This window comes from Tachysurus fulvidraco, chromosome 14 (assembly GCF_022655615.1).
Source record: "Tachysurus fulvidraco isolate hzauxx_2018 chromosome 14, HZAU_PFXX_2.0, whole genome shotgun sequence".
NCBI lineage: Eukaryota > Metazoa > Chordata > Actinopteri > Siluriformes > Bagridae > Tachysurus > Tachysurus fulvidraco.
The window spans coordinates 5,460,421-5,473,357 of NC_062531.1; the positions used below are offsets into that span (position 1 = coordinate 5,460,421).

Here is a 12,937-nt window from a genome sequence, read left to right on the forward strand (position 1 = left end):
ACCTCTCAGTGAAAAATAAAAATGAAATCACACCCAAAATGAGGATGAGGTTGACTTTTGAGTCTGGTTCCTCTAAAGTTTTCTTCCTTTAGCATCTAAGGGAGTTTTTCCTCCCCTCAGTCACCTCAGACTTGCTCATTGGGGATAAACACAAACACATTTAAATATAAGTCTAATATTAATCTTGAAATTTTGTATTATACTAATCTTTATATTATTTTTTATATTAATCTTTTGCTTTATGTTTATGTTCTGTAAACGTTCTTGTGGCGTTCGGTGCCTCGAAGACTCGAACCCACAACCTTAGAGAACTCTCTAACCATTAGGCCACGACTTCTCATTTGTAGTTGTTGGCAAACTACAGTGGTACAAGAAGAATTATTACATATTCTTATAGAATAATAATTATATTTTGTGGTAAGAACAGTGTCAGACAACATCACAACGTGTTTATTGTTTATTCCTCACATGCCCGGAGGTTATGTATGTAACCACAGATCTCTAACTGCTTGGAGGACTGCCAGGGCAGTTTTCTGCAAATCTAATGACTATTTTCCATTTGTTTGTTTCCCTGCTGAGAAAAAGGTTGCTACCTATTGACCATGTGTCTAAAAGGTAGAATATGAAAGGTTCCTGCAATGTCATGTTGATAGAAGTTAATGAGAAAGTCTTCTGGACATTCTCATCAACCTAAGTGAACAAGGTGTATTGGTTATCCACCAATATGATTATAAACCCATAACCTGTTACCTGTTTCCCTTCCAGGTCACCATATTAAACTAGTGACTGTAACAGGTTACATATCAACATTGTCATGAGGAATCCATTGTGAATATAATGGACAGCACATAAAAAGAATGATCGTACTTTACTGAGGATGAGAATTACTCAAAGTGCTGGTATATATATATATATTTTTTTTCACCAACAGCTCATGCATTTATCTCACGCCTGTTGACTTCCTTTTTGTTCAAACTCTTTTTCTAGACCAAAAAGTGAAGCTACAGTGTAGTGAAGGGAGTGTACGTTTGCAGTGTTTACTGTTCACTTCACTCCTTTCAACACACACACACTCACTTGACAGGATTTTAACAAATTGTAAAAAAAAAAAAAAATGATTAGTGCACTATACCAGGATCTTGTCTGTTGTAGGCCTATTGGGAATGAATTTGATTGTAATAAGAGTAGCTTTTTTAAAAAATATCTAAATCTACAGCATGTGTAAACCTGAGATGCACGTGAGCAGTACTCCCATTTATTTTTTTAAACATTTTTTAGCGCAGCAGCATTTTATGCACACTTAAAAAGTAAAATACAATCAAGATATTTTACGAGCCATAATACTTTTTACATGTATGCCATACATGATACAATGGGGAGCTAAGACAAATATGTGTTCATGACATCAATGAAAACTTCTATATTCACAAAAGACTATACAGCCAGGCTTCAACATATTATTTCTTCTCAAAAAAAAAAAAGATAACTTCTTCTTTCAGAACCTTTCATAAAATAAATTCATCTGTACAGTCTCACTGATGAAGATCTCAAAGCTACTATGTCTAAAAGCATTAGCATGTGTTATCTTAACAATCTTAAGGTCTTCGTTTGGAAAGAAAAAGCGCAAATATAACATAAAAGATTATGTAATACAACCAAGTGTACTGGTGAGCAGTGATAGCAGAAAACAGAACTAGACATCAGAGGTGCGTATGTGTGTGTCCCTGTCCATGGCAAAGTGTGGATCTGTGGCAGATTGCTGAGGCTGAGAATGGTGTCTCTGGCGTATTCTGGACTCAGAGCTCTCTTGTGCATCTGAGAGAGAGGGCAGGGAGCAGAAAGTGCTCTCTCTTAATTCTTCATCGACTGAACGAGATGTTTTCTTTGGGACTGGGGTCCATGGCTGCCAGGACTGTGCTGTGGAGCAGGACTTTACCAAGGGTGGTTTCACCTGCCCACCTGAGCGATAACTCTGTCAGAGAGACAGATAGCGAGAAGTTGAAAATGAATAATGAAATGGGAAAAGTCTAAAAGAGACTTTCAAGAGTCACTGAAATAATTCTATGGTAAAAAAAAAAACCCATCTGTCAAAATCTCAGATACATTTATTTGACACACCCCTAACACCCTTTACTACTAGGTGCAGGTTGTGTTACATGAACCCCACCATAATTTATGCAGGATGGCACTGGGCTGGGGTAATGAGCATCAGCATTTGTGCAGTTTATTATTATTTTTTTCAAAACAAAGCACATAAAACACAAAAGACAAAATAGTATTACTAACAACAAGCAATGCTTTGTATGTTTCACGAAGATCGTACCTTTAAACTGATATAGCTGAGAGGGAAATCAGAAATACTCTGAAGTAATCTGACTCTGTTTCCAGAATAAAGCTAATTTTGATAAGTAAATGTATTGAATATACATCTACGCATTACCTTTGATGGTCCTCTGAAGTCTTGAATTTTTGCCGCAATGTCTTTTATCCAGCCATTCATTTCTTCAGGTGTGTCCGTCTATGTAAATGATGAATGAATGAATGAATGAATGAGTGATGATTAAATGAGATTGAATGAGTGTTTATATCTTCATATTTTCATTAAAGAAGCATGTAATAAACATGAATAAAATCTAGTACGGACTAATAGCTTTGTGCATCATTAATCGTGCAAAACCCTAAGACTTCCTTTAATGATAAATCTGCACAATGACTTAAGGCAAAACTGGATCTCTTCACTTCAGCTTTATTAAGCATGTTTACAAAATGCTTCACAGCTCAACTGAGTCACTGTACGGTCTAAAAACAGGTGTTTACTCCACGCTTGGGCAACAGTCCGTTTAGGAAGATGTCATTCAAAAACAGTCACATTCAAAATGTGCACAGGTGCACAGCAGACTTTCAGTCTGTCTTAGGAAGAATAAGAGGATAAAACCAACCTGAATGTAGAAGGTTCTTGCATTTGTGATGATCTCAAAAAGGTTGTCACGGCACAGCAGATCCCTAACAATCGAAGAGAAAAGTGCTCTATTAATCAGTGTCAATGATGTACAAGAAGTAAATATTATAACTGAGCACCACTTTAAACTTTATTCCGTTTTACCCATTTTGAGAAAAATAAGTTGCCAGGTCCACAAAAAGCACAAACTTCAATGAAACCTTCTAATAAATACCAGTCCTTGCAAACAGTTAAAAAAAAACATCTATGGCTAGTTAGCATTTCTAATTTTTATAATAAACAAACAAACAAACAAAAAAAGCCATACATTTGAATAAATCTGTATGTATATTTTCATGTATTAATAGAATTAATTTAAATAAGCATTTTTATCTTTATCTAAAAAGCTACTGTTATAACTGTTATAATTTAATTGAAACCAAGAACAACATTAAATGTAATAACTATAAACGGATAGCAGTATGACATCATTCTTTAATGAATAATAAAAAAGTAATTGGTGGGAAATTGCTGTTGTATAAGCGGAATAAAGCATTTCAGGGGTGTGCATGGTAGGATGTAATTGTCAAAAAATCATGGTATAGCAAATAAACACAGGAAATATATAAACTCAGAGTTGGTAAATGTAACCCTGCTTCATGTAGGAGCTGCACAGTTAACTGCACACCCAGCAATGCTTCACCCCTTACATACTGAACTGTGATGTCTACTTACCCTGATTTTACAAGGCATTCGTGAACCTTCTGTATGTCCCTCAACCGAATGCTGCGTAACGGATCTTTATCCTACGATCAAGATGATTTAATAGTTAATATATTAATTTCACTTCTGGGCCAAAATGCTTTAGTAATCTAAAAGCCAAGACAATGTTTACTGTGTCTCACCGTTTCATTTTTATAGTAACTCACAGTCTGGTCATCTAAAATGAAAAATCTTCTTTTCCAGCTTTTTCTCTGAAACAACACATGGAAATAATCAGTAAAAGAAAAGCCTGATTTAACGATTTCATTAGTACCATAAAAGTCACATGATACATGCAGCATTACCACGTTGCCTTGTTTGACGCAGTAACCCGATCTCACGATGTTTGGCCGTAAACTCTGGCATCTTCTCAAAGTCATATGTGGAGCAACTTCATTCGTGAATACATCATCTGTTTCGTTCTAGAAATACAAACCGCAACATTGATGTTTTGCATTTTTCATGAAACACCACCTGCTGCTCATAAATCCTGTGATATGTGGAAAATATAAACATGAAAGAACCTGCTGGACCGGTGTGTGGACCACCACGCCTCCCACAATCTCAGTTTTGTAGGCCTGCCGAGTTGCTGACTGAGTCTGGCTCGTCACAGGGACAGTGTCTGTGCTCTTAGTAACCGGTGCTGGGTTTTTGGGAACCTGAATATGGAATTTGAAAAAAAGATGTATTTCTGCACTTGTGTTTTTAAAAAATTTTTAAATCAGAAAAATGCAACTGAAAAACAAATAATTACAATTTTTGTAAACCAGGAATTAGAAAGAAAATATTCAAATTTAAAACTATTCCCCAAACACTGTATGGTGAAAAGAGGAGCAGTGTGGTCAGAGGGTGAAAGAGGAACAGAACATGCCACTGCCACCCCCACTCACACACACACACACACACACACACACACACACACACACACACACACACACACACACACACACACACACACACACACACAAAACCCAGTTCTAAGGAACAAAATTCAAATCAGCACTTTACTTCCTACTGAGAAGCCTGAGCCTAATCAGTCACTGTTCCCTTCAAACTAATCTCTTGTTATGTTTTAATAATTCTCATGCTCTTCTCTCTCAGAGGGTGTCTTCTCTACTGTAAAGTGCTATCTGTTTATTATAAATTACAGTGCCATGCAAAAGTATTCACACCCACTGAACTTTTCCACATTTTGACACGTTACAACCACAAAGAAAAATGTATTTTATTGGGATTTTATAAAATAGACCTTAAGAAAGTGGCACATAAATGTGTGAATTATAAATGGTGTCCAATTTTTTTTTTTTTTTTTTTTTTTTTACAAATAAATCTCTGAAAATTGTGGTGTGCATTTGTATTCAGCCCCCTTTACTCTGATACCCCTGACTAAAATCCAGTGAAACCAACTGCCTTCAGAAGTCACCTAATTAGTAAATAGAGTGCAGCTGTGTGTAATTTAATCTCAGTATAAATACCACACTGCACATCACCCCACACTGCACATCATGTTGTGGGGATGCTTTTCTTCAGCAGGGACAGGGAAGCTGGTCAGAGTTGATGGGAAGATGGATGGAGCCAAATACAGGGCAATCTTAGATGAAAACCTGTTAGAGTCTGCAAAAAACTTGAGACTGGGGCAGAGGTTCACCTTCCAGCTAGACAATGACCCTAAACATACAGCCAGAGCTACAATGGAATGGTTTAGATCAAAGCACATTCATGTGTTAGAATGGCCCAGACAAAGTCCAGACCTAAATCCAATTGAGAATCTGTGGCGAGACCTGAAAATCGCTGTTCACAGACGCTCGCCATCCAATATGACTGAGCTTGAGCTATTTTGCAAAGAAGAATGGGCAAGAATTTCACTCTCTAGATGTGCAAAGCTGGTAGAGACGTTACCCCAAAAGACTTTCAGCTGTAAATGCAGTGAAAGGCGGTTCTACAAAGTATTGACTCAGTGGGGCTGTATACAAATGCACTTCACACTTTCCAGATATTTGTTTGTAAAAAAAATTTGGACACCATTTATCATTTTCCTTCCACTTCACAATTATGTGCCACTTTGTGTTGGTCTATCACATAAAATCCTTATAATATACATTCTTGTTTGTGGTTGTAACCTGTCAAAATGTGAAAAAGTTAAGTGGCTATGAATACTTTTGCAAGGCACTTTATATATAGCATATTGTGTATTGCGCTAATTGTATTGTCTGTTGCTGACTCCGACTCCAACTCCAAAACAAATTCTTTATTATCTTGTACTTGGCAAATATAAGATTTTGATTGTTACTCTAATTCTGACTTTGATTTGATTCTCTGACTCTGAGTCTGTTTCCCATTTAAAACTGCTGCCAGTTCTGACTCTGACCGGACTCTGATCCTAATCTGATTGTGTCTTACTGAAGAAACTGTTACAACAGCACACTAGATGCAGTAAAAGCAAAACAAAATAAAACAATGCACAATGTGTCTTACTGTAATTTTAGTCGCCTTATTCAAGGCGATGACCCACTCCTTTAAGTCCGCAGCATCGTTGGCTTGCAGAAAGTACCGCCGAGACAGAGCATTTATCACTGTGTGTAACAACATGTGTTATTTATATGAAATGTGTTCACATATGAGACAGAACAGACGAGTGATCACTTACCAAAGCAGAACTCTGTCTTGGGTTTCTGTTTGACAGAGACTTCGCCAACCTTTAAGAAGTTATAAAGACAGGAAAAAATAAAGGAAAAAACATGTAAGGCTGTAACGCAGTGTATATTGAATATTTACTGTTGTACTATGCTAAGTTTATGGGATCTTTCTTTTGATAGAGGACAGTACTGTAACTGTTGGGTATTTTTTATTTTCTTATGTACATCAAGCCACATCAAACTGTTTATTATGATACTTTTACATTTCCAGCATTTGGCAGATGCCCTTATCAAGAATGACTTACATTATCTGTTTTTTTTTTTATACAACTGAGCAATTTAGGGTTAAGTCCAGCTTAGTGGACCTGGGATCGAACTCACAACCTTCAATCGGTGGCCCAACACCTTAAACTCTAGGCTACCACACGGATAATGCTCAGCACAGTGTAAGTGCATGAGAAGTTTGGTTTGGTACATTACACCAGCTTTAAAAAAAAAACAAAAAACCTTAAGCTTTTAAATATCCGTTATTATCAAAATTCTGTTCAATGTCACAATGTTCAATGTTATATTAAGAATACAAGCTGCATTCATTTCCATTTAGTCAAATTTAGCATGGCTCGACATTAAGACCATCAGTATCGACACTCGTTGTGAAGTAAACAAATGAATCTATAACTTTTTTTTTGGATAACTGTACATTCTAAGAGAACAGCATAATCCTTGCTATGCAATGTTTTTACACTGCATATACTGTTGTATTAATATTTATAATAATATTTACAATATTAAGAATAATATCAATAATAATAATAATACTAGTAATAATAATAAGAATAGTAATACTATTATTACTACTACTAATAGAAATAATAATAATAATAATAACAATAATAATAATAATAATAATAATAATAATAATACCACTACTACTACTACTACTACAATTAATAATAACAATATTAATAACATTGATAATAATAATAGGAATAATATTAATAACAATAGTAATAATAGTAATACTTATATTATTACTACTACTACTACTACTATTATTAATAATATTAATAATAACAATGATGATAATAATAAGAATATTATTAATAATAGTAATATAATCATAATAACAATGATATTATTATTATTAATAACAATACTACTACAACTAATAATAATAATAATATAAAAATATTAATACTACTACTACTACTACTACTACTAATAATAATAATAATAATAATAATAATAATAATAATAATAATAATAACCTTTGAAATGTAACTTAGCTTCAAACTTCCAACAGACTCTGCTCCCTCTGGCAAATTCTGTTCACAAGAAGACATGCAAAACGGTTTAGGAACAATGCACTGTGCACCTCTGCAGAAATCAGACTTCCTGCACGGTTAATAGTAATAAAGTCTCTACCTGTGGATTGTCCATGTACCAAACGAGGGCGTTACGCGGCGTATCCAAGATGAAGTAGCGCCGGTAAAACTTGCCGCTGTTCTCATTCTCCTCTATGTCCAAAAATCCACAGATCCGACTGTGTCTGTCCAGGTAAGGCATGTCCCAGAGCTACCGGAAGCAAACAAAAATGAGCTGTGAACGCCTCCGCGCCCGAATATGCGTGCGCGCACGTGTACATACTGTAAACCTGCACGTCACGCATGAACAGCGTTACAGCCTCGCGTTCTGCCTGCAACTCCTGAACAACACAACTATGGCAAGATCTTAAATAAAGGATTAATTGTTGTTTAATTCTAAAAACAGTACACTACAAAATTCACTCTTTATTAAATATCTTACTAATGATGTTCAGTCTCTTTCCATACCCCTACAGCAGGTCCATGTTTAGCTAGCAAAGTGTTTATTGGTTTAAAAACCTGGTGCAATAACACAGATTTTTTTTAATTGGGGTAAGTTCATAGGCGTGCATGTGGCATATGGAGTATTTTACAATAGCTGTGAATTTGGTTTAGTCAAAGTCAGATTTTTCTTTTATTAATAAAGGATGTGTCCTTATACATCATTTACAGTTCATCGACAGGGAACATCAGCAAGACAAATTAGATCCTGCTGTCACATTTGTCATACTATCTATCAACAGGTGCACCCACACCTCACCAGCATAATTTATCTATTGTTTGTTGAAATTCATGAGCCAAAATAATGCAGCTTGTGATGTTACTGAGAAACCAGAATGCATGAATCCTTGTCCGAAGGCTCTCCCATAATACGAAACCTGTATACCGTTGCACAGCACTGACAATGGAGACTCCTTCCCATAATAGTAAATAAACATTTCCTATTTTATAAATAAAAATTATCCCCAAATAATAGCTCTACCCAGCTTTAATTTTATAAATTAAAAAAAGTGAAAGTTGACATAGTGCCACTCCCCTGCACCAGAGCCCAAGTTACTCCCTGGCTATAAATCACTATTTGCATTTATGCAAACCATGCTTTTGGGGTAAATTTCCATTAAAGGGCACATAACCTTTTTTGTAGAACTTTATCATATCCTTTTTTTTCTCAAATTTAAAAGAAGTATATTTATAAAACATATACAAATGCTCAGCAAATACACTATCGTGCAGTATTGAGAAGTGTGCACTATGTATACACCGCATTCTATATCTTTACTAGGGATGTTCTGATATATCGATGAATATTCATATTACAGCCAGGACTATCCTGATGTGCTGGCTTATTAACATCGATATCTTTTGATCTGCTTATGTAATTCTGTGCTGTTGACTGATACAACACGGGTCACATACAAGAACAGGACACAACACATCTTTAAAGCACATTGCCATTACATCTGAGACATGTTGCATAAAGTAGATGTACCTATTAATGTGTACATTACTGCTGAACTCATTTCACCTCTCCAAGCTTACATGTTTGGTGTAAATATAAGGAATACAACACTACAGGGCATGTTGTTAGAGATAAACAATCAACAAAAGGGTAGAGTGAACAAGAGGTGAAGTGTGTCAACTACAAAGTAGATTATTTCCCAATACCTGCACAAAAACCTTTTCGAAAAATTTGATTCTTCTAACAGCATTGCATTTCCTAAAAAAGGAAGGTCATGGAAAACTTTCTATGCTGTATATCTGCAATACAAGTTACTACATTCATGTCATAATTTCTATCCAGTATATACACTTCCTAACAGAAGGCTGTTAAAAATAGCACATTATCATAGAGTACTGTATCACAGGCCTGAGATAGTGTGTGGTTGGCGCCCAGCTCTAGAATGTGAGCGAGTGATGAAGTTTGTTCTGCACATCGACCAGGAAGCTTCCTGAAATTTCCCTGTCGGCTTGCTGTCTATGCAAAAACTGTTTAAGCTAAATTTCTGTGAACCTTTTGTAGTATCCAGACAAAACGGCTGCAGCCATTCCATCGGATTCTACGCTCTCTATTCTGTACACTTTAATACACATATCTTTCCTTGTTAATGGAGTGAATACCCTCACATTTATGGCATGTATTGTAAACTGAAAGCTTTAGCATGAACACTAATTATGGTCTATTTATGCACTGTAATTTATTATAAAAAATGAAGATACAGCTCAATTCTTCAAATATATCCCCTCGAGTGTGCCGTACCGTCCCAGCTGCAAGGAACAGTACTGTCTTTCCAAGAATGCACTCCTTCGGTTAATGAGCTTGAAGAGACCAGAGATTTCTTTATCTAACTAAACAGTACTCAAAATAAGCTTAATAAGTGTGCACTTCGATGTCTAGACAGTTTAACAGACCAAAACTGAATACGGACGACATCCAATATGCCACACTACTACTATAACTACTAAACAGCCAACAAGTAGAGCTTGCAGTATATAAAACAAGGATGCATTTGTGCTGAATATTAATATTATATATATACAGATTATTTATTAATCTGTATGCAATTCCATACACTGTTTTATGTCTGATAACATATACTACCGTGATAAGCAGTGATGAATACTAATGAGTCTATAATACCATTTGAGATACAGTTTACAACCTTTTAATCTAAACATCAAAGTCCTAAGATCATCAAAGAGGAGGTGGATGAATGACGTCACTAAGTCAGGATTGGGAAAATGACTGAAGTTCCTCCAGAAGTTCACAAGCGTTAAACTGCCACACCTTAATATCATCAATGCTTAGACACACACAGAGAAAGAGAGAGAGAGAGAGAGAGACAGAGAGAGAGAGTGCCTGACTTACTGATAAAGCCTAGTTTGGGTAAGTCCTGGATCCTCCTGCTACACTGTTAAAAGTCGCACGCGCCGCTGAATATCATGGTACTGAGGATTAAATACGAGTTTTGGAGCAAGAACCGTGGAGTTAGCGTTAGCACATGATAGCAGTGACATGGCTTTTTCCGGGTTCACTGCCGTTGAGTTAAAAGCAAAACCGCGCATCCGGTTGTGTGCACTTCGTTCTACACAGAAAGAGGAACACAAGCAGTGGCACAATCTGAAAACACAATCTAACTCCACATGGAAACACACACTGCAACTTAATGGCGACTTGAAGAACAATCAAACAGTGTAAAAAAGAGGAACAGATTGCTATATATAGACAGGATTTCTGTGTCACCTTGAAAATGTAGATATCTAGAATATTTTCTATATAATCTTTTTCTGTATTACAAGCTGCCCATATCCATATTCATATCCTTATCCATATATATATATATATATATATATATATATATATATATATATATATATATATATATATGTATATATATATATATATATATATATATATATATATATACATACATATATATATATATATATATATATATATATATATATATATATACATACATACATATATATATACACACACACACACACACATATATACATATGTATATATATACATATATACATATGTATATATGTGTGTGTGTGTGTATATATATATGTATGTATGTATATATATATATATATATATATATATATATATATATATATATATATAAGGATATATATATATACATACATACATATATATATATATATATACACACACACACATATATACATATGTATATATATATATTCATATACAAATCGATATCAATATACATATTCATATTTATATACATATTCAAATCTATATTCATATTCAGATACATATACATATAAGATATGGCTTGTTATTTCTATAAATTCTCACATTAAACATTGATGGGTTTGCATAATAAAATTGACTCAAACATTTTTTAACATCGTTTATTTGAGATGCCTTTACAGATGTTATGGCACCAAACCAAACTTGTGCACACAAACTATCACATCTAACAAGCCACAAAAACTTTCCTTAACAGAATGCCACAACAGAGTGCAGACAAAAACACAAACAACGTTCAAAATCTCTCCATTACGAAGCCACTTCCTCACTAGTGAACTGTCGAACGAGTCGGCTCTTTGAACCGGCTCTTTTAAATGAACGTTCATATATGCATTCAGTCGCATTGTAATTGATTAAAACGGGTTTAAAGAATCTTTTATCAACATCTGAGCAGTTCATTAGTGTGAAAGACGTGTGTTTTTTCTTAGCTGAGTGTTATGAGGTGTTTGTCGGACATGAATGAAGGACACGCTGCATTACTTATGAGTTTGGTGAGTTGAATGGAAATGATTCTTTCTTGAAAGCGCTACATGTTGATTGAATGATTATTTAAAAAGCACCAATAATGCTGTTTGTTTTTTATAATATAAAGTAGGTCTCGGTAAAACACTTACAGCCATAATTAAGCTCTATCACAGATCCCAATATCACAACTTTATCCCAATTATAAACAAAAAAAAACAAAAAAGAAAAGTGTCGAGCCGGACAGTGTCGACTCTTAAAAAAAGCTGAGCCAAATGATCTGACTCACTAAAAAGAGTTACAAATTAGTGATGGGCGTATCGATCAGGGGCGGATCTAGGATTTCATCTTTAGGGGGTTTTAGCCCTCAGTGAGAATTTAAAACAAGAAGAGTTTTATATTATATATTATATGACTACATAGTAAGCCAAAAGTTATGTTATTATTTAAAATGGCAAAATTGGACACCATAATTTTATGCATGATGTAATGATGCCAGTCTTGAATGTTATTTTTATTTAGTATTGAATGGATTGTTTGCATTAATATTTAGTTTGTTCTGTCAACTCTGGTAATAAGAATAGTGAAATTTCACTGCTTTTGGTTGCCGTCTTTACGGGTTTCTGCCGATTAACTTTATAGATAAACGCCTCCAGCTCTGACTGCGCGTGCACGCTGCGCGTACCTGTGCTTCTCCGTTCAAATAAAGCAGACGCACTTTTGAAAGACTACAACGCACGCGCGTAAAAGCAAAGTAAAAAAATCGCTCTTGGATCAAACTGATAAATAATTTTCAGTTTGTCCTGCATTTTAACGTAATTTTTATTTTTTTATTTATGAAAGTAAAAATTATACTTTTAGTTTTAGGGTGTCTGAGATCACAGACAGTGGGGCTGAAGCCACCCTAAAAAAGGTCTAGAACCACCCCTGGTATCGATACTTTTGGTTTCTATCTGTAAATATTTCAGATAGGCAAATAAATATTATA

At 34.9% G+C, this 12,937-nt stretch overlaps 1 protein-coding gene across 1 annotated transcript; it reads right to left on the bottom strand.

Moving 5' to 3' along the window:
• Nucleotides 1-1,239: 1,239 nt before the first annotated feature.
• plekha2 (pleckstrin homology domain containing A2) lies at nt 1,240-10,794 on the bottom strand. Its single transcript, XM_027151921.2, has 12 exons — nt 10,567-10,794; nt 7,762-7,911; nt 7,605-7,661; nt 6,348-6,396; nt 6,176-6,273; nt 4,225-4,359; nt 4,006-4,122; nt 3,844-3,912; nt 3,674-3,744; nt 2,940-3,003; nt 2,441-2,518; nt 1,240-1,972 (listed from the first exon to the last, which is right to left on the bottom strand). Exons 2-12 carry the CDS (start codon nt 7,900-7,902, stop codon nt 1,694-1,696), a joined length of 1,158 nt encoding a protein of 385 aa, XP_027007722.1. The 5' UTR covers nt 7,903-7,911; nt 10,567-10,794; the 3' UTR covers nt 1,240-1,693.
• Nucleotides 10,795-12,937: the final 2,143 nt, after the last annotated feature.